Source organism: Indicator indicator, chromosome 1, assembly GCF_027791375.1.
Source record: "Indicator indicator isolate 239-I01 chromosome 1, UM_Iind_1.1, whole genome shotgun sequence".
NCBI lineage: Eukaryota > Metazoa > Chordata > Aves > Piciformes > Indicatoridae > Indicator > Indicator indicator.
The window spans coordinates 27,694,960-27,718,344 of NC_072010.1; the positions used below are offsets into that span (position 1 = coordinate 27,694,960).

The 23,385-nt window shown below is 38.6% G+C and overlaps 1 protein-coding gene across 1 annotated transcript; it reads left to right on the plus strand.

Moving 5' to 3' along the window:
* The first annotated feature begins 9,002 nt into the window (after window positions 1–9,002).
* UFM1 (ubiquitin fold modifier 1) lies at window positions 9,003–22,833 on the plus strand. Its single transcript, XM_054385347.1, has 6 exons — window positions 9,003–9,028; window positions 9,123–9,179; window positions 9,550–9,607; window positions 17,651–17,690; window positions 18,134–18,166; window positions 21,590–22,833. Coding segments are annotated over exons 1-6 (258 nt in total). The 5' UTR covers window positions 9,003–9,026; the 3' UTR covers window positions 21,658–22,833.
* Window positions 22,834–23,385: the final 552 nt, after the last annotated feature.

The window sequence follows — 23,385 nt, forward strand, 5'->3', positions numbered from 1 at the left end:
TGAACTTGACATAGAAGAGGAATCAAAATACCCAATAGCATGATGCCAGAAGGTTTTTTTCCAGATTAGAATAATAAAAGTGTCCAAATGGGAACAGTGCACATACAATCAAGAATGCAACTATCAATAAAAACAATAAAAATTCTACTTTTTTTTCTTCTATCTTTTGAGTTTTGAGTAGATATTGCAGGTTAACAATGTGTTTGATGTTATCTCCTATTTGCCCATTTCATTTTCACATTGCATTTAGTTTTAATTATCTCACTGCTTCATTAACAATCCTTGTGGGATTTTGTTTCTGCTTCTCTGGGCAGTAGAGAGGTGATGCCCACAAATTTTCTACATTAATTTTCAATCTACATTGTATTTCCTACTTCTATCATCACTCTCTTGTACAGCTCATTTCCTCTGAACTAGAGTATTGAACTAGGGCAAGAAGTAATGAGCACAATCTCTAACACTGGAGATTCCTATTGAATAACAGGAAATACTTTTTCACTGTGAAGGTGACTGAGCACTGGCACAGGCTGCCTAGGGAAGTAGTGGAGTCTCCATCCTTGGAAATACTCAGAACACGTCTGCACATGATCCTGGGCCACCTGCTCTAGGTGACACTGCTGGAACAGACAACCTCCAGAAGATCCTTTCCCATGTCAATCACTCTATGATTCTGTGGTGTCTTCTTTCCAATGAATTTTTTCAATCTTCCTCCTGCCTTTTGGCTTTATATTCTCTATATCTCTCTGCCCTTCTAACAGTCATAATACTGTTTTCTCTCTGGGAGTGATTCCACAGCAGTTGCTGGAGGGAATAAATGCAATGGAGTTTTCAGAAAAAGAGAATTGTCTGCTAAAGTTAGAGAGGTATTAGCCCAAAATGACTCCACAAGGTGAGACCACTGATCCCATTATGAGTCATGAGTACTGCAGGATAGAGGGCATAAAGGACAGATATCTTAGTATTTAAAATATCATTAAAATAATTGGTTTAGGGTTGTGCTTGTTTTTTTTTTTTTTTTTTCTCTTTTTCATAACAGGAAGACCTTAATAGTCTAACTATGCAGGTTTTTGATAGATGGAAGATGCCCTCTTCTGAGAAGACACCACATTAGCCTCAATTGATGTTGCTTCTGAAATGTGTAGTTATTCTTTTGCTCTTGCATAAGAATGCTAATCATTACTCTGTCTACTGAAATCGTATTTTCACTTCTCTCTTCTTCCAGAGCTCGGTTTTATTTTACCTTCATGCATACACGATTGTTAACTGAGACTTTTTTTAATTAAAGATTTATATAATCTGTTATTCTTTCTAGCATTTTAACTTTAGGTATACTGTATAAAAAGAACATCCTAGAAATAATTTCCTTTTGGATCTAAAAAATCAGAACAACTGAAACAGAACAACAATTCATACACTGGATGGTTTACTCTAACAAGAGAACCATATAAAACTGAGTTGCTCAAAGTTATACAAAAGGAACAGTGTACCAGGAGCTCTGGATTATGAAACTCTAGAACAGTATGAAGATGGGGTGAGATTCACCTCACCAGACCTTGTTGTTCATGTAAATCAGGTGCCAATATGAAAGCTAGTCAGCTTAGCTTTTCCCTTTTTGGGAAGAGATCTTCTTTTTAGGTATCTGCTTCAGAATGATACAAATTGTGCCCTACAAGTACCTTCTTTGCTTTGAATATAAAGGAAGCCCAAGGGAACTAACTAGCTTTGGTATAGATATTTACAAAGTTGGCACCAACATTGGTCAGTTGAGTCTTGCTCTTTCTGTTTGTCATGTTGGATCAATATTTAAAATTTATTCCAATCAGAAGACTTAAAGGTATTCATACATTCTCTTAAGTCTACTAGCATGTAGGAGGTGGCATGAAGATATACTAAGGAGATAATACACTATGTAAAAAAATAAATCCAGAAATTAAAATCAAACAAAAAGTTACTAGCAGGAATTACACATTACTCTGAAACTCAGCACAACTCAAGTATTTATGTGCTATTTAAAAGTCATTTTCTGTTCTGTGCTTGCTTATTGATTATTTCTAACAGTGTTACACTTCAAAGCTTCAAAATGCCTTGCACCAATATAATTTTACTCTTACTAAAATTAATTTTGCTTGATGGGTAATCATCCAAAAATAAGTTTCTCACCATGTCTAACACAAAAGCATCTTAAATGCTTAGGCAAATTTTCAGAGCACTGAATGAGGAGGCATATTTCTCAGGTCAGAACAGTCCAGCTAAACCTCTGCTCTACTAAGAAGCCCATAGAAAGGCAACATGCAGACAAATTCTTGGCTTTGTACCCAAAGAAATTAGAAGGCAAAGCCTGATAAAGAAAGTCAAGATTTGAAGGTTGGTATTTAAACCACAGCAAGTTAGAAAGGCCTGTTCTAGATGAAGAAAATTAAAGATCATGTTTATCTTTTTTCCAAGCAAAGCTCCAGCAATTTAAATGTCCAGACTTTGCAAACACAACATAGGTTTTCACTCCTCTTTTATTTCACAAAGATGAAGCACCACCTTTTGCCATCTCAGTAAATCTCTCTTCTAATCCATTGAACCACTAAAGTAGTGAGCTGTGTAACCTCACCTCCATGTCAGTGAAAACTGTCCTCTTGAAGTAATGCTTGAGACCATGTAAGCTCTTTTCTGGGCTTGATATCAAAGAGAAAAAAAAGGAGAGGAGGAAAAATATGAGTGGTATCCTCATAACAAATGACTGAATAAAAAAATATATAGAAGAGATGACCTTGTTTAGTGAACTGTGAGGGCTATCACAGTTGACATCTTGTACTAAACCTGTCAGAATCATAACTTCCTGGAACCAAAATTAACCTTTTCTTTAGTCTCCTCCTCTTTGCCAGTCTTTCAAAAATAGAAACACAGTTTGGCTTAACTTCTTGCTTCACTTCAACTAGAATGTGTGCAGATTTGCTAGTAAATGTTAACTGTGAAGTCACTAGAATAACCTGATTTATTTAAAGGTTGGTTGTAGCTGTTTTTGTTTTTTTTTTTTTTTTTTTAAAGCATCCCTCATAAAAAAAAATGATTAGGCTAGATACTTCATGAATAATTACATGGCAGTAGGAGCTGAATCAGGATTCTTGATGGTTCTTTTTATATGGCTGCACATAAAGGATAAAATTTTGGTCTCTCATTGTATTATCATGGATTTAGCTACAAAATAATTCTGCACGTAAAGCACAACCTGCTTAAGATGTGAAACAACATAAAAAAGCTACCCTGGCTAGTATTGAAAAATCACATCAGTTGGATTTGTATTTATTCTCTACAGAGGAAAAGACACTACAACAAAAATATCCTTAGCATGAATTTATGCCTCTCTACACTATTATGTTTCACTACAGGAATCAGTAATACATCTGTGTATTGTCTGCTTCTCAGAATCATCTTCTAAACAAAGTGATTTTATCTCCTGTAGCAAGCTAACCCACTGCAGCACATAATGGTGGTAAAAATAAACTATAGAAACTGAACAGCCTGATGATGGACATGAGGAAATCAACACGCAAGCTTACTGAATAAAAGAATCTGCATAATTAGATGAAAATAGAATCATAGAATCAAGAAGGCTGGAAGAGACCTCAAAGATCATCGAGTCCAACCTGTCACCCTAAACCTCATGACTATCTAAACCATGGCACCAAGTGCCACGTCCAATCCCCTCTTGAACACCTCCAGGGATGGTGACTCCCTGGGCAGCCCATTCCAATGGCCAACCACTCTCTTTGTGAAGAACTTCCTCCTCACCTCCAGCCTAAACCTCCCCTGGTGCAGCTTGAAACTGTGTCCTCTTGTTCTGGTGCTGGTTGCCTGGGAGAAGAAACCAACCTGTCTGCAACCTCCTTTCAGGTAGTTGTAGAGAGCAATAAGGTCACCCCTGAGCCTCCTCTTCTCCAGGCTAAACAACCCCAGCTCCCTCAGCCTCTCCTCATATACAGGGCTTGTGCTCCAGACCTCTCACCAGCCTCATTGCCCTTCTATGGACACGTTCAAGTGTCTCAATGTCCTTCTTAAATTGAGGAGCCCAGAACTGGACACAGTACTCAAGGTGTGACCTAACGAGAGCTGAGTACAGGGGCAGAATGACTTCCCTGCTCCTGCTGGCCACACTATTTCTGATACAGGCCACCTCAGAGCAGCGTGCTCAGATCATGGAATTCACTGCTTGCAGGTGGCAGGTAATAAAGGTAAACAGATTTTCTGAGACTGGCAACTAGCTGACAAAATACAATCTTTTTACAGTTCACCAAAACATGATTAATGGAACATTCTGCAAAATCTGAAGATAACTGTGATTGCTGCCTATAAAAGCAAAAAGTATTTTAATACAGTGAAAAATTATGAGAATTGTTGACAGCAATTTTGATACAGTTGTAATCATCTGTAGATCTGGGCATGCTTTCTTTATATCCATATCTTCCCTCAAAATGTCTTCTTTTTCTAACCAGAGGGATGGGAGCCCTTCAAATTTAAAGAACTGCAGTTAAATAGACACTCAAATCAAAAGAGGGAATGTTGTTTCTTAGACCCCAATTAAAACATAATTATGATGGGTATGAATCTTATGGAAACTATTTTGAAAACATTTCTTGCATATAAAACCAAAGTATCACATTGGTGTTGCTATCACATACAGCCTCACAAAGAGCAGAAGGAACTGGATTGGTATCCATGTGCTTGGTATAGAAGTGGTTGGTTGGAGAAACAGATTATCTTGCCTCTCTTCCCCCCTGCTGTAACACGTTGCTTGGCAATGCTTTTTTTGTTCAATTCCTTGTCTGGGAGCACAGAAGAAAAGTTTGCCAAGTGTCAAGATTTCATTTTCTGGGTACTCACTAAAAGGCTTAACTGAGAGCTTCTTCAGCAAACATTCTTAGAAGTTAAATCTTTCTTATTCAGTACAAAACTAACAAGGTTAAAAGCATTGGGAGATATGTAACTGCATTTTTAAAATATTTCAGATTTGCTACTTCCACAGAGCTCTTAGGATGGATGCTTCTGTGGTAACCTTCCTCCACATGGGCACTTGCTTTGTAGCATAAAAACTGCTGCTCTTCAAATAGCATATGCACTCATGAACGTTAGGAATACACAATGAGGTTAAAAGCTTTTAAGGCACACTGTGTACTTCAGAAGCAAAGGAGTAATCTTTCAAAACCACAAACGCTGCACTTAATTTTATGAGCGGACTGATCTGTGGCCATGTTTACTTATTGCCAGATGAGGAGGAAATTGTGATTTCTAGTTCTCTATTGATGAGCTGCTCTAACCACATACTCACCAATGTACCATATCTAATAAAACCTACAGTATTGCAAAATAAGAAGGCAAAAGGGGAGAAAAAAAAAAAAACAGGATAAATAGGGTTGCTTTAAACACAGTTCTCCAGCATGTGGTACATATTGTACATTTTCCTTTACTCCTTTGAAAATGGGTAGAAACTACTATCAAGGAGCATTTTTACCCATGTAGCATATAATTATTATGATACAGTAACTCAGTGTCTATTAGGAAATCAAATTCCGGCGATAAATGTCTAGTAAGTAAAACCTAACTACTTGAGAAACTGAACACCTCCTTCCACCCCCACTGTGAATTTACATGTTCCATCTTTTTTTCAAGAAACAGCTGCCTCTTCTAGAAAAATATTACCCTTTGCTATGACAAGCAATCATCTTGCTTTAGCAGTTAAATACGGATAAGTAGATCTCGGTATGGTAAGGGGTTTTTTTTGTCTTTTGGGGTGGTTGGGTTTTTTTGTGTGGCTTTGGGTTTTGTTTGTTGGGTTTTGTTTTGGGTTTTTTTGTTGGTTGGGGGGAGGGTTGCTGTGGTTTTTTTTTTTACTTTTTAAATTCTTTCTTACTGTTCTGTTTCTTATCTCTCTCAACCCAATTAGACTAGCTACGTGGCTACCCTGTGCAATACAGGCATGCGGGATGAGCATCTCCTATATATTGCAGTATTTTTCTCTCTTGCAATGATATTTGCAACTGGAAGAATTTCCCTTAAGTGTTGTCAGAGGTATTTTAATTCACCTCAGTCACATCGTAGCATCCAGAAGGATAGATTTGTTATTTTCTGGTATTTGGTGGGTTTTGGTGGGTTTTTTTGTGGGTTTTTGTTTTGTTTTGGTGTTGGTTTTTTGTTGTTGTGGGTTTTTTGTGGGGTTTGTGTGTGTGTGTGGGTTGGGTTTTTTTTTGGTTGGTTGCTTGGTTGTTTTTCATATTTTCCTGACTTCAAAGCTCTCTGTTGTACTCATGTGTTTACAAAATGCCAGACATCCCAATTGTTTTAATTCCTAAAATTGTCATTCCATTTTTCATCTACAGAGCTAGAAAAGCCAAAGCTATGCCTCATCGCTACCACACAACGTATTTAGGTGTTGGTAAGAGCTGCAGGGAAAATAAATTGAATAAAGAACTTCATTTTTATTCCCCAATTTCACTCACAGGGAAAGAAGGGCCCTTTTTTTTTCAGAATGGACCCTTTTTTTTCTGGAGCTGAGCTTGTTGTTGTGTATAAACCCATGTGTGAGATACAGTCACCTCATCCACCCCTGGCTCGTTTGCAGGTGGGACATTAACGCCCATTAACTCTCCCAGATAAAAGAGAGAATATTTATTGTAAACTCAGAAAAAATTGAAAGAAAAAAATTCATTCTACTAGCTTTTGAAAAAAGGTTTTAGACAGATAGTAACATGACACATTTCCAGCACTGGAAAGGTCTTATTTTATGAAATCACTTGGATTCCTGAATGTACATTCAAAGATCCTGACCCTGTGTATTGTGTTTTTTGTGGCAAGGTTTTGGTAGCAGGGGTGTGAGTAGGGGGAGGGCTACAGGGCTGGACTCTATGAGAAGCTGCTAAAAGCTTCCCTCATGTCTGACAGAGCCAATGCCAGCTGGCTCCAAGATGACACTACCATCAAACTCTTGATGCATGCTCAGAAAATAGCTTCACAGCACCTTAAGCTGACTTAAGGTGAAGCATGATATCACTGCCTACCAGATATACTTCATGTCCTTTGTTGCTGCTTCAGGAAGCCAATCAGATGCAAACTACATAAAAGGAAAAATTTAGAGTTTCGTGAAATCAGTTCCCTGAACTGAGTCTCTACCTGACCAAAGTCTTAATTATGGCCCTGTGGCCAGAACACAGGACTACCCTGGTCTAGATTTAGACTGTTCTCAGCATTATAGCACACATATACTCAAAGTACCAAGTAAATACCAAGTAACTTTGGAGCTGACAAGTAGTCCAGCTTCAACAGCAGAAATATTTGGGTGCACTTATTTCCTTCAGAGGCAAAGTCCTTAGAGTGCAAGGCAAAAAATGAAGTTCTACAAGGATCAGTCTTTTATTTCAGACCTACATTAATAACTGCAGCACAAAAAATAGCAACGTATTAACAGAGTTGTATAAGTCAAACAGGTTAACATCGTGCAAGAGTGACTGATTTTGAAGAGGGCAAGAATAAATATGTGACATTTAGGTAGGTTAAATGCCAGGGTACATGCTCAGAGGTGGTTATTGTTTCTAACTTAAGGTGTAATGTCTCAGAAGCAGAAGGATGAAAAAAAACTGTGAGATCGTTAATGGATTACAATGGAGATCATTAATGAGCATTAGCTGCCAATGTAATACAGTTGTGAAAGGCAGACACAATAACAGAATCGTAGGAGCATTAATGCTGCTGTACAAGCTCCTAGTGAATTTCTTTTTGCTTTTTAAATTTTTTTCAGCGTGTTTCTATGCCCAAATAAGAGCAACACAAGGGTGAAAAGCTGAATTCCACAGCTAGGCACTAAGCCAGTCCTTAGGTAAGAAATTAATGACTCTAATGTGTCAGCTGCCTTTTGTACATTTCTTCTACCTTAACCCTAGTGAGACCCCAGTTAAACCAAACACAACAGAATGCTTTGCCATGACCAGTATGGCAAGCAGTGTGCAATAACAAGCACCTCAGCCTACAGTGAAAGCTGACCTTTCTGCAGACAGTAGAAACTGATGAAAATATGACAGCAGTCTGTGAAAATGTTTTCTGCAAAGGAAATACTGACATATTCAGAGTTGGAAACTCAGCCATCATCTGTATTAACAGATGACCAAGTACTAAAGACAAAAATTCTCCACTGAAAGTCACCCATAACAAAACTGGACACTGCTGGCTTTCTGCCATAACAAAGTATCCATCACTATCCAAACAGAACGCAAACTCTAGCTCCCCCGTCGCAAAGATGTGAATATTAAGGGGTCGGAAACCGTGTGTATCTCCATCCGCCTTTCACCATATAACTTCCACACCTGCCGAACATTTCTGAGAACGACACAGTGCCTGGAAACCTCAGGCAACCAAACCTAACGATGAACTACTCCCACTCTGCCGCATTACACACACGTTGGATACAGATATACCTGCAGTTACATACAAGCTCACATTTAAACTCTGCAACCCCTTGCTGGTATTTAATCAAAAGAAGGGGGGCTCGTCTTTGTTCAACAGCCTCACACCTCGGGCCCGGTGTGAGGCGCGCAGGTCGCTACCCGACACGTCCCTCAGCCACGCTTGCCCCGCGGCACGCTGCCCGACAAGTTCTCAATCCCGTTCGGTTCCGTCCGGCCCAACCATACTCCCTTCACTTCCCTTCCAGAGCCGCCCGGACGTCACTTCACGATGTGAGGGACTCAGTATCTGGGTCCTGCCTCCACCGCGAAATAGCCATATCCACTGCCTTATTAGAAATCCCCACTGCTGTTCTCCGGTGCGACTAGTGCACCCCTCAGCCTCTCCCCTCCCCACGCCAGTCGGGCACGGGAACAAAATGCACTCACTCCCTCCTTCACAGTGATCGGCAGGGCATTTTTAGTTTTCCTTTGCAGTCAGGCGCGACGCCGACAGCTCAAGCGGCAGAAGAGGAAGCGAAGGCCCCATCGGGCGCCGGGTGGTGGTTGACGTGTCGGTGGAGAGCGGCAGTGCTCGGAAGCATCATGTGAGTGAGCAGTCCCACGCCCCAGTGCTCCCCGCTGCTCCCCTCTTTCCCTTCTCCCAGTCCTAACCCGGTGCTTTCCCCTCACTCTCCCTAGGTCGAAGGTCACCTTTAAAGTGACGCTCACCTCGGATCCGCGGCTGCCCTACAAAGTGTGAGTGCTGTGGCGGGCCGAGGATGCTGCGGTGTCTGCGTGACGCGAGACAGCCTTGAAAACCGGCACCAGCACCAACACAGGGGCTCCCAAGTCAAGTGGCTTTTAACGGGCAGCGTGGCAGGGCTTTTGCACGAGCGGAAAGAGCAGTTTTCCCCCTCGGTGTGAAACGAGAGGCGGCATATTGTTATTAACTCGCTTGTCAGGGCTTGTTCTACTGCCATGTGTTATCTTAGGCTTTGAACTAGACCTTAGAGCATGCACGCTTTTGGCACTGGTAAACCCGAAGTTTTAATTAGTAGCTTAATAGTAAATTATATTACTTCTCAGGTTGTCAACAGTCACGTGTTTACCTATGTTGTAATTTCAGGTTAAGTGTGCCTGAAAGTACCCCCTTCACAGCTGTCTTGAAGTTTGCTGCAGAAGAAGTAAGTAGAAAGTAGTGACGTTTTTTAACTTTTTGAACATTCCTGAACGCAGGAGTTTGCACAAAGAATGCTCTTGTTAGGCACATGTGGACACAAGCCTTACCGGTGTCAGTGCAGGTGTGCTAAAACTTTTCAGAATCCTAAACTTAGCAATTCTTGCACAATTTACACATTGAGAATGAGTATTGATTCCTGTTGTTCTTTGCAATTGTATTAAACTATTTTATATCAGTAGCATAAACATTTGTGTCAGTGACTGTAATTAAAAGATACTGCTATTGAATATGTAGCGTTTCAAATTGCTTATGTGGAATGGCCAGAAAAGTCTTTAGAATTATTCAGGAAATCCTTAAACTCTTCTTGTATTCAGTTTCAGTAATCTCTTACTTGGGAGATGCAGTTTTTGACTATAGAAGTTACTAAAATTAGACATATGGGTTATGTTGAAAAAAATAGGCAAGTGAGTAAGATGTGGATAAGGTGTTCTTAGACTTCTGAATGTTTGATCTTTCACATGGAGTTCAAAACCAGTAGGTGCCTAAATCACCTACATAATGTATTTGAAGAGATGCATCCTGTTTGTTTCAGATCAAGAGATATTCATCTGGGTGTAAACAGTAAAGTGCTAAAAACATGGTGGCTTTTTTTTTTTTACCTAATTAGCAAGCAGATTCAACTGAGAGTCCATTCTTGCAATTCCTCTTCTTTCTCTTTAGGAAAACTTTTCAAAGTTTTGAGTTATTTAAGTTGTTAGAGCATTAGAATTGTAAGAAAATAAATAGGAAAAGATAATGGATTTTGTGTCTTGAGTCTTCTTATATTGCTAGTGTTATGTAACTGCATGACAGATGTTCTTAGTGAAAATATGGTTTATAAGAGAGGGATGTATGGATTTTTTGTTTGTTGTAACTTTACTTGAACAACAGACAGAACAATAGAGCCTGTTAAAGATACTTAATAATTTAATTAGGTTTCTTACTATATTTCTTCCCTAGTTATTTTTAATCTCAACTAATGCAGATGTGCCCACAAAACCTATAGAAATCTAGACTGAAAAGTCTAATAGACTGGAGATGTTCCAGGAAATACTGGAGTGGGACTGAAGAGTTGGAGACACCAAGAGTAAGGGAGCCACTTCTGGTGGGAGGGTTGCCATCAAATGTATTAACTTTGCCTATTCATGGAAGCACAGTGTGAGTTGGTGGTAGGGTCTTCTGTGAAATAGATTTAGAGAAGAATTAATTAGTTAAATATTCACATTTAACAAACCGTTATTTTAGTTAATGTGGGTATTTTGAGCATCCTTGGGAATTTTGCTGTTTGGCCTCAGACCACTCTCCATCAGCACTGAGCTTTTTACATTTCTATGGGACCAGGCAGAGCAAAATACTTTGTAAACAGAGAGAAAAAAAAGACTGTTAGACTCTTCCCCATGAATGAAGCTTTTATCCTTTGTGAACTGACATTGAAAAGAATGAGAGAGAATATTTGTCATACATAAATGTGGTGTTGGTTTTGGTTTTTCTCTTGTTTTATCTTGAACTGCATCGTTTAACATTAACTTAAGCAATGTGTTACAATTCAGATACCAGTTTCACAGTACCTCCTATGAAACATAGAAGGAAAAGATCAGAATGTAGGCCTGGATTTTGGACCAAGTTGTCTGTTGATTGCCAGAGAAGTGCATTGTGTTCTCAGTGACTAAAGCTCTTGAAGCAGAAAAGGATTTAGGTTTCAGGTGGTTAGCCTTTGCAAGTTTCTTTTGAGTTGCTTTTCAGAGTCTTAGAAATTTGGTCAAGTAACGACCAGAATTCCACTGGAGCAGTAGAACTGCAGCGTGATAGAGAATGGTCATCTTAAATATCAGATTTCAATCACAGTGCTTTGTCAAAGGTTACCATTTTTCCAAGTTTTCTGAATTACTTTCTTTGCATGCGACAAAATGTGTTGTGGTTTGGGTTTTGTTTGTTTGTTTGTTTTGGGTTTTTTTTTGCTTGGAAATAACAGAAATGGGTAAAATTTTTAAATGTAATTTCTAGCACATAACATAGGAAAATTTATTTTACACAATTCACAGAGCTGGAAGTGAAAGAAAACTGGATCATTAAATAGTAAGGTTTCAGGAAGTCTTAATCATTTGTAGCAGTCTTAGCTCTTCCCAGTATTTAGCTTTGGCAATGATAATTTAGATAATGCAAATTTAACTTTCTTTAGTTTTGATTTTTTTTCTGTTTGTCTTACAGACTATATATTAAAAATGTAAATTTAATGTAAAGTATTGCAAACACTTCTGTCTTCAGTTTTTATCTGTTTGTAGTTCTTTCCATGAGTGTCAAGGTTTATTGTGACAGTTGATCACGTTTTCATTTACAGTGTGTGGTATCTATCCCTCATCTGTTAGAGATACTTATTTTCATAGATTCATAGAATGGTTTAGTTTGGAAGGGACCCTAAAAATAATATAGTTCCAATGCCCCTGCCGTGGGCAGGGACACCTTCCACTAGACCAGGTCACTCAAGGCCTCATCCAACCTGGCCTTGAACACCTCAAGGGAAGAGGCACTCATGACATCCCTGGGCAACTTGTGCCTCTCCACACTCACTCTATTTCTTCCTAATATCCAGTCTAAATCTACCCTGCTCAAGCTTAAATCCTTTTCCTCTCATCCTATCACTACAAGCCCTTGTAAAAAGTCTCTTCCAGTCTTTCTTGTAGGCCCCCTTCAGGTACTGGAAGGCTGCTATAAAGTCTCCCCAGAACTTTCTTTTCTCCAGGCTGAACAGCCCCAGCTCTCAGCCTACTTGGTACATATCTCAGGTATATGATACTTAGAAAAAAATCTCTCATGTATTTGTGGAAATACTACTAAAACAGTCTTCTATTTCCATTAAATAAAGTTAAATTTGATTCTTTCATAAATATGCATATTTTTGAAGCTATTCTTTTGATGTTCTGATGCTATTCTCAACAAGAGGAGCTTCAATAAGGCCACGTCTTGCACTTGGGTCACAACAGCCCCAAGCAATGCTACAGGCTTGGGGAAGTGTGGCTGGAAAGCTGTCTGGCAGAAAGGGACCTGGGAGTTCTAATCAACAAGCAGCAGAATATGACCAAGCAGTATAGCCCAGGTGGCTAAGAAAGCCAATGGCCTCCTGGCTTGTGTTAGAAATGCTGTGTCCCGCAGGAGTAGGGAGGTGATTGTCCCCTTGTACTCAGCACTGGTGAGGCCACACCTTGAATAGTATTGTGTCCAGTTTTGGGCACCTCGATACCAGAGGGATATGGAGGTGCTGGAGAGAGTTCAGAGGAGGGCAACGAAGCTGATGAAGGGCCTGGAGAATAAATCTTACGAAGAGTGACTGAGGGAGCTGGGGCTGTTTAGTTTGAAAAAGAGGAGGCCGAGGGGAGACCTCATTGCTCTCTACAACTACCTGAAAGGACACTGTGGAGAGGCTGCTGCTGGTCTCTTCTCCCAGGTAATTAGTGATAGAACAAGAGGGAATGGCCTCGAGCTGTGACTGGGTAGATTTAGTCTGGACATTAGGAAAATTTTTTTCACAGAAGTGGTCAGGCATTGGAATGTGCTGCCCAGGGAGGTGGTTGAGTCACCAACCCTGGATGTGTTTAAAGGTCATTTGGATGTGGTGCTTGGGGATATGGTTTAGGGGTGAACCTTGTAGAGTAGGGTTATCGGCTGGACTTGGTGATCATGAGGGTCTTTTCTAACCTGAGTGTTTCTGTGATAGCTTGGTACTAAAATACTGTGGTTTATTGCACTTACCTGCTATTCACCATGCAGAAAGGAGATGAACTTATTACTGTAGAGGATTTTTGTTAACATAAAAAGTAAAAAATAGGATATAATTGTATATATATGGTTGTCATCTTTTCGTTATAGTTCGACTGTAGATATTGACAAATATGTTTCCTAGCATTGAGAAAATAAGTTGTGGCAGCCTCAGTTATCAATTTATGAGTCTGTTAAAGCAAACTATCTCTTTTTTGAAGTGTGTGAGTTTGGGGCTGGATGTTACACAGTTCGGTTTCAAAGCCGGGGATTCCCCACTGAATTCAGAACTTCCTTCCTACTTCAGTATCTGTGTGACTTTGTATCACAGAAAGCTCCTGTATTTTCAGCATAGGAAACACAGACACAGGCTTAGCAAGCACAGGAGAGAAATTCTGAGTTAAGTAGCGAACTGTATTGCACCAAATTATGTGAAGTTTTTCCAGCAATAGTTTCCTCTTCTGTATTATGCATGTGATGATTTCATGTGCTGGCTATATAGCTGACAGCTATTGCTATCTGGCCCAGTATTTTGAGCTAAGGTGACAAGTGTTTTATTCACTTAGCACAACAGAATATGAAGTACCAAGAGAATCTGAATTAGTGCTTTATTGAGTGCCACACAGTTCTCATTGCACTTTGTGGAAGGTCATCGGATAGATTCTCCTACTGAAAAGTAAAGTGGTGCAAAATAAGTAGAGACATCCATTCTGTGAATTACGCCTCTAATCCTTTGTCTATCAAAAGAGACAGGGAAGAAGTGAGAAGAAGCACATAACATTCTAGAAGTTACATTTTTGGGGGTGGGGTTTAAATGACTTAGAAGGAAAGGTCCAATGTATCAGTTATAATGGAAACTCACTTGCTGAAAAAGAAGTGAAGTATTAAGCATGTATTTACTGCTTGTTTAGATTTTGTTGTTTTTTATTCCTTTACTTTATAAATTGGAGATTGACTCATTCCAGGAATCAGGAGTTAATATGATTGACATTAGTAATAGTCTACTGTTCAAATCTTAAAAATTAATTTATTATGAAAAATAAAAATACCTACCCCAAAAAAACAACCCCAAAACAAGAACAGCAACAAAACAAACAAACAAACCAAAAAGCAACCCCCAAACCTCTTAAATGATTTCTTCTTAGACTACTAAATCAAGATTCCCAAAGTTCATGGACTCAAGAGTGAAGGCTTACTTTCTTCAGGGTATAATAGCTATTATCACAGTATATCAGAGGTTGGAAGGGACCTCAAGAGATCATCAGGTCCAACCCGCCTGCCAGAGCAGGATCACTTAGGGTAGTCCACACAGGAATGCATCCAAGGTGGGTTTTGAAAGTCCAGAGAAGGAGACTCCACAACCCCACTGGGCAGACTGTTGCAGTGCTGTCACCCTCACTGTAAAAAAGTTTCTCCGCATGTTGAGGTGAAATCTTCTGTGTTCCAGTTTGAACCCATTGTTCCTTGTCTTATCACTGTTAACCACCAAAAAGAGCCTGGCCCCCTCCACTTGACACCCACCCCTCAGATATTTATAGACATTGATCAGATCCCCTCTCAGTCTTCTCTTCTCCAGACTAAACAGCCCCAGGGCTCTCAGTCTCTCTTCATAGGGGAGATGCTCAAGTCCCCTAAACATCCTCGTGGCTCTCCGTTGGATTCTCTCCAGCAGCTCTCTGTCTCTCTTGAACTGGGGAGCCCAAAACTGGAAACAGTATTCCAGATGTGGTCTCACCAGAGAGATAGTGTGTTATTGTTGCTGTTAAATATGTAGCTACTTTATCAACTTTTTTGTTCAAATCTTGCTCAGAAGACAAACTGTTACTTTTCTCATGACCCTTCTACAGTGACACTGGTATCTTAGCTAAGTTTTTGTGAAAATGATGACTTTTATGGCACCTTGCAAGTTGAAGGGGAGATGTGTTTTACCTGTTACGGATAGAAAGCTAAGAGAGATCAAATGACAAAAACGTCCTGCTGATTTTGTGTGTCTGGAGATAAATAGGACAGGTTTTCAGTATAATAATAATAATTATGAACTGTATTCAGGTATGATTTCTGTGAGCTTTAGCTATTGCTGTTAAAGAATAGAGTTTCTGCAAATAAGACCTAAAAATCTTGAATTGAGTTGAAGAAAACCCAGCTAGTGAATGCCATTGAATAGCATGTCTGAAGTGATTTGTTCAGAAGATAGAAGAGCTTTGCACTTCTTCCAGGAAAGCACACACTGTCAGCATTCATAGTTACCTGCCCTTTTTCTTATGCAGTACAGAGAGGGTGAAGTGCTTTGAGAGGAAGTTTCACTGCTGATTACAGAGACATCTTGTGGGTTGTTCATTGTGCTAAGGAAGACCAAGGAGAGTAACCTTTCGTCTTCAACCAAGTAGCATTGATTGACCTGCACCCGCCCTACCGTTTCTGTCCTGTGTGGTCCAACCACATTACACAGTGTGAGATTTTTCTTCTAGTTCTGAGAAATAATTATTTTTGGCTTCCTCATCTCAGTTCAGGTCTGAACCAGTTTGAAGCCTGTATTCAGTGCAGCCCCCTATGAGTAGGGCTTTTCATATTGCAAAACTGACCGTGTATGATGTGTCTGGAGATGGGGTATTGTGCAATAGAATAATAGTTGGAAAAGATCTTCAGTATTATCCAGTCCAACTGCTAACCCAGCACTGCCAAGTCCACTACTAAACCATGTCACTAAGTACTATACCTAGATGTCTTTTCAATACCTCCACAGATGGTGACTTAACAAGTCCCTGGACATCTTGTTCCAGTGCTTGGAACCCTTTCTGTGAAGATTTTTTTCTTAATATCTAACCTAAACTTCCTGTAGTGTATCTTGAGGCCATTTCCTTTTATCTTATCACTTGATGCTTGGGAGAACAGACTGACCCCCACTTTGCTACAGCCTCCTTCCAGGTAGTCGTAGAAAGCAAAAAAAGTCATCCTCCTTTTCTCCAGACTAAGCAACCCCATTTCCTTCAGCCACATTTCATAAGCCTTGTGCTCTAGACCCTTCTCCAGCTTCATTGCTCTTCTCTGGTCATACTCCAGTACCTCAATGTCTGTCTTGTAGGGAGGGCCCTAAATCTCACAGCATGTGAGGTGCAGCCTCACCAGTGCTGAGTACAGGGGCACAGTCACTTGCCTACTCCTGCTGACCACACTATTCCTGATCACTTTCCTGTCACTCTTATTTCTTATACATGCCAGGATGCTGTTGGCCTTCTTGGCTACCTGGGAACACTTCTGGCACACGTTCAGCTGACTGACCATATTTTCAGGTCCTTTTCTGCTGGGCATCATCCCAGCCACTCTTCACCAAGCATGTAGCACTGCATGGGGTTATTGTATCCAAAGTGAAGGATGCAGCACTTGGCCTTCTTGAACCTCATACCATTGGCACATTGATTCAGCCAGTCCAGATCCCTTTGTAGATCTTGCCTATCCTCAAGCACATAAATGCTTCTGCCTGCAAACTTACAGAGGGTACACTCAAGCCCCTCATCCAGATCATGGATAAAGATGTTAAGCAGAACTGGCCCCAATATTGATCTGTGGCAACACTGCTTGTGACAGGCCACCAACTGAATTTAACTCTCATTCACAAGCACTTCCATCCAGCCAGTTTTTGTCACAGTAAAGATTAAGTCTTCATTCAAACAAAGTAAGCAGCAAATTTCTCCAGGAGAACTGCTGTGTCAGAAATCTGTGGAGGGAGCCAGATCTCATGCAGTGCAACTGTTACTGCCTCCTTTTGTAAGCAAACATTAGAGTGAACACTTGGAATAATGCACTTGGAGAGCTCCCGATAGAGCTAGAGAGAAAGCTAGGAAATTGGTCAAAATTAACCAAGCCTAGCTCAAGATAATTCTTACTTGACTCCTATAACACATAACAAGTAGAATTCTTAGAAGTTTGTTTCCATACTTTTTAAGGTATTTGTCTATTTAGTATAATAAGTAATATTTCTTCATTTTGCAGAGGCTTAACGTTTTAATTCTATCCAGTAATAATAATTGGATTTAATGAGCTGTTTATTACTGCAAACTGTGCATTCTCTATTGAGGTGTCTAATCAGCTTTGACTTTGAGCCTTTATTTTGCTTTATATAGGAATCTGACAGGAAGCTTCTCATATTTTTTGTACCCAAACCAGCTAAAATTGTAATTGCACTGCTTATTCCCCATGTAATTTCTGCTTTAAGTATGCTTCATATGTTGTTTTGTCCTTCTCTTGTTTCCTTTAGTTCAAAGTTCCTGCAGCAACAAGTGCCATTATAACAAATGGTAAGAGTATAGGGGTTTTTATATATAATTTAATAGTTTTTCTAGTGTAGTTTTAGTGAAGGGGTATTGATAAAAGTCTCTATTCTTTCACAACCTCTACAGACTGCAAGTTGAATTTAATAATACTACAGCACTAGTTAAATTGCTTATGCGTGGGATGAAAGTATTAAACCACTAATATTAATAGCTTGGTTTTGTCCAGATACATAGTTTGGAGTTTCTGTGCTGAAGGTTTCTTGTTAGCTCCTGTGATAAGACTGTTTCTGATTATAGGAAATAGCTGCATGAAGACCTGATGTAATAATTGTATCTTGTTGGTATATTATATTTTTTGAGCTGCAAGTTTAGTGTGGCTAATATGGATGTTTGATAACGTGTGTAGTATAATACATCTGCTTGATCTTCCCCCTTTTTTTTTCTTTTTTTTATTTTTTTTTTTCTAGATGGTATAGGAATAAACCCTGCACAAACAGCAGGTAAGTTATCCATGAAGCCCAGAATGAAAAACCTCAATTATTTTTCTTTTAAATTAAGGTATAACACTCGGGGTTGATTCATATTTTAAGTTTTATTTTCTTAGATCTGAGAAGCATTAGACCACTACCAGTGTAGCGTGTAAAAGGTTGAATCCACAAAACTATTGTTCAGCATTTGTTTATTTATGTCTGGGAATAAAAGGAATTGCTTCTGATCTTCAGAGCATAGCTATTTGGTCTGCAGTTTAAAAAAGTAATTCTGTTGTACATGCTACTGAGATAACAAGTGGTAGCTATATTTTTTCCCCACTGTACTTAGTTCTGTAGTATTTTCTCATGAGATGTTCAAAAAAATAATACTTTCAGAGCAAGAACTCTAGATGCTTTTGGAAAGCACATTTTCAGGAAGAGGCGATCTGCTTGCCTGATAGCCCTCTTGTTCTCATCAAGGGATTCCATGTGAGAAATCTGATTTCAAATGTGGAGGCTTGCTATGAGACAACAGTTTATTATCTCTGTCACACTAGAGTGTAAAACTTTTCCCCATCACCTCCTGAAATATATAGAAATGTAGTACAAATGTGCAATTGCAAAAGTGATGAGCAGTTGATTGAGTCTTACCGCTTCTCTGGTTTTTATATGAAATCTGGCAGTTCTCATTCATTCATGCCTTCTGTCTGCCAGTTGTTATTAAAAATGCCACACCATTTTATTTTTTTCCTCTCTAAGGAGAGCATAAGAAAGCAAGATACTGTCAGCATACTTAGTTATGTAAAATAAGTAGTACAAATCCTTGCAAAGCGTGTAATAGTAGCTGATGGTTAGAAGAGTAGTTGCTGGATATTAGTTTGGGGAGTTTAGTTGAGCTGTAAAAGGAACCATTTGTTAAGTCTGTGATTTCATGAACAGCATTTGAAAATGAAGATCAAGTGAGTGGCTTTCTGCTCCACTGGAGTTTTCTGTCCTTTCTAGGCTTGCTTGAGGACACCTTGATTATGTTGTGACAGGTGTACTGTCTCAGGCAGGCTCTTCAGCTGGTGCTGTCCTCATCATGATCCCATGATCAAGCGTATTAAAGATGTATAATAGAAGTAATAATGGAGCTTACTTACTAAATCATCACACACATGTAAAGCCACATTTTCACATGACCACTCAAGAAGACCTAGGCAAAACATGTGAAGTCAGTTGGCTGAGGTATATTTACACTGTTTCCCTTCCTCAAAAGGGTAATTCCTTTTTGTATTATGTAGCTCAGATTAGTTCTGTATTAATCTTGCAAAGTAAACACATTTTAGGACTACTTGATTCCTGAATGAAAGCATCCATATGGTAGTTTGTCATGCTTGAAGTTGCACCTACTAAATTCACATCTCCTCCGTTTTTATAAATGTTGAAGAATTGCTCAGCGATAGTATCACATAATCTCATAATCAAGGACCAGGTAAATCAAAAGCATCTGTATGCAAAGTATTTTCATCGCAGTCTTACCTGCAAATGTAAGATTAGGCACATGGATTGCGCATGGAATTATTTTTTTCTTTTTTAGCATAGAAGGTACCATTGCCCTGACAATGCTGTGGTGTTGCCCTTAAACTGAAAAAAAAAACCAAAAAAACACAACAATCAAAAACCCAACACCACTTCCCTAAACACAAACAAAACCCAGCGAAACAAAACCAAACCAACCAAACAAACCAACCAGAAAAACCCTGACCTAAACCAAACACAAAACCCAGATCAAAACCCATCTTTGGTTTACCAGTAAATGTACAGGATTTAGATATAACCTTGTGTTCAGCCTTATTAGTTGGTATCTCAGAAACTTGGTAGTATAAAACATACTTTTGGTTTTCCTTACATTGATTTGCTGGTTTGGTGTTTTGGTTTGGTTTGTTTTTTTTCATATATTAAAGTTCCTATAGATTCAGCAGTTACTGTAGTCTTCAAAAACTCAAAATAAGATGATCTGGGAATACAGTGTAGAGTAATCTGTGGGGATTTCAGAGGTTTTATGTTGTTCCACTATTTCCCCACCTTTCTGAATAAAAGTACTCAAGTATGACTTTGTCTTGTTCTTCCTATGTAATTCCATGGAGCAGGGGAAATGAAAACTGAAACAGCTAGGCTTAACACTTAATTCTTGTATTGATTTCTGTTTTAAATCCTCCATAGTTCAAGGAATAGTATGTCATAACTGTAATAAAACCACTGTGATATTAATGATAGAAACAGAGGTGAGGTGAACCGCATGAAAGGCAGCTGTGACCTATTTTAAAATTTTTGGGTTTTATGATGGCCATTGCAATACAGACACTTTTAATTTATATTAGCAAGTTTAGCTTTCTGATTTGCTGGTGTGACAGATTGTGTTCAGTGGGTTTTCTAGACCTCTTCAGTATATGGTCTTGGCAGATCTCTCAAACCAGAACATGTTCTTCTAACACCTCCTTTTGAACTTATTTCCTGATCCACATGCTGGAAGCTTGCAAAAGGCTGTCTTTGTTCCATATGCTAGTCTCATGAACAACTGTTAAGTGTCTTTCTCTAGGTGTCTTATTTTATGAGAGCACTCTACATTCCTTCAATGGAGTGCTTGGGAAGGAAGTACAATTATTCTGGTTTCACAAGTCAATGCAAAGACAAATAAGAATAGGTAGATATTATTGAAAGGGGATAATGCAGAATTATATGCAGTCTGCTTTGTTTAGTAGCAGTATGAAGTAGAAAAGTTCCTTGTAGTAATTAAGTAATCCATCTCTTTTAGCAATATGGTTTCATTTTCAAATGTTACATTTAATGGAAGAAAATAGCAACCTGAATGACAATCCTGCGTACATACAGGAAATATTCTAGAGATCTAAGTATTAGAAACTTGTCATTTTCATACTATGTCCTCTTGAAAAGGCATTATTAAGTCTGTACAGTAATAAATAGAAAATTCAAGATCTTTTTAATGCTAAAATGAGACTGACTTACGCTTGGATATGTGGAGGAAAGTACCGTTGAGGTTGTGAAGTTAGATAAGTACTGAACGAAGGAGAGGATTAAAAATTAATATATGTATGAATGATCTCAAGATAAATGAAATGTTTATTTCCTGGTCTTGAAATTATTATGGAATGTAAGTGAAATCAGACATCCAGGTATAGAAGTGCAAAGCTTGAAAGGCAATGGCTTGCAAGTTTTACTAGATGACTTTGGGTCTAGTATTTTTATTTAAAAACAAGAGCTCCTTGGGGTAAGAGTGACAAGGTGAAATTCCATGGAAACAAAAAAAAGTATTTCTGATGTATTAAAGGAATTACTACAAAGTTAGTTAAACATTGACTTAACATTATTGTCCTTTAAATGTCTGTGCCTGTTTAGGTAACATTTTACTTGGTCGACTGGTAATTCGTTCTGGTTTGTTTGTTTGTTTAGGAAATGTGTTTCTAAAGCACGGTTCGGATCTACGGATTATTCCCAGGGATCGAGTTGGCAGTTCTTAACAGTTCCTGAAGGCTTTGGAATAAGTGATAAATGCCATCTAAAAAAAGGTCTATTTATTTTGAACTCCAAGGTGCAACTAATGAATTGACCTTTTTTAAAGCTAGCAAAAATGACTTCCCAGGTTTCAATTTGACGTTAAATCATGGACTGATTCTTCCCTGACTAGTAGAAGGGTGGACTGATTACACATTATGTTCCTGAAAGAGCATAGGACAAGAGTAAATACGTAGCCACAATCCATAAATCTTTAAATAACTGGATACTGTTGAGCCTATTTCATGGAAGGGGGAACTGTGTTACGATTTTGCTACAAACAATTTGTTCCTACTATGTGCTAAAACTTTTTTTTTTACTTTTTTTTCCTAAACTTAATTCTGTGTTAGAGGAGCAGTTTTCACATGGTTCAAGTGTTAAGCTCAAAGAGAAGGGAAATACGAGGAGTTTATTACTCAAATAAATAAGTAACTGCCACATGTTCCCAAGTAATTGTACGATTTGCTGCAAATATTCCAGGTAAAGGAGAAAACAGAGGTTTCTGTCTGTAAAACTTTGAGGTATTGTGAAGTTAAATTCAGAGAACTTGAGAGTTAATTTTCTCATATGAAATACCACCATCTGAGAAGGATGCAGCATAATTTGGGAGTGTGTAGGAGGTGGTCAAGTGTGTCATTCCTTTTTCAGTAAATTAATACTAGTTCTTTCTAAAACTCTTGTTTTGTAACTGCATGTTACATGGGAAACAGCGTAGAGTTCACTGAAATGTTTGTGTTCAGATTATACTTCTTGTTTATAAATTGCCAGGGTAAACTGTTAGTTGTGTATTTCAATTAGAGAAATTGCTGCCTTTTTTTTTTTGTGATTGAATGTATTTGGCAAAATCTTCCCCTATTGCTTTGTTTTTCTGTCCTGCTAAGTTTTAACAGAAAGAACAATGGGCAGTCCAGTGCTTGTTTAAATGAATATTGTCACAATACTGTCAAACTGTCCTGTACAATAATCAATCTGTAGAAAGATGTTCAGATAATGTCAGACCGTGCAGAAGTACAAAATGCCCTTCTCATTGTGTGCAAATTGAGTATATAGACAAACACTCTTCTGAAAGTGATATTTAACTACAAACATTTTCCAGCTCTAAGATAAATTGTAAAATTCTGGATTTTCCTTTATTTTAATAAACAAATACCTGAAAAAAGTGCAAACTTTGTTCTTCTCTCATATTCTTAATTAGATTTTGACAACAATTAAAAACTCCACCCTATATCTTTCTGATCATCATGCTTTGAGACTCATTTCAAGCCAAAAGCTGCTTCTTAGGAGGAATTTAACAGAACACTGCCCTTAAAAGGCAGAGTGCATAGTTTCTATTAATATATCACAACAATATACTGAGGATGAGCCAAATTACTTAGGCTGTCTGGTTTACCTTGCAAACATACTCTGTGAAGAGAAATTTTTGCAGAATGATAAATGCAAAAATCATTCTGTAATATTGTTTGAACCAAGAGGAGTCTTAATTTTCTCAAATCTATTGTTTGGTAGAATGTAAAGATAGCATGGAAAATTTTCAGAGGGGGAAAGGACAATGATTTAGTAAAGTAAAGAAGAAATGGAAGATGTGGAAGTGGTCCTGAGAATTACAGAAACATTCAGGTTGGAAAAGATCCTCAGGATCACCAAGTCCAACCAATAACCCTACTCTACAAAGTTCACCCCTAAACCATATCCCC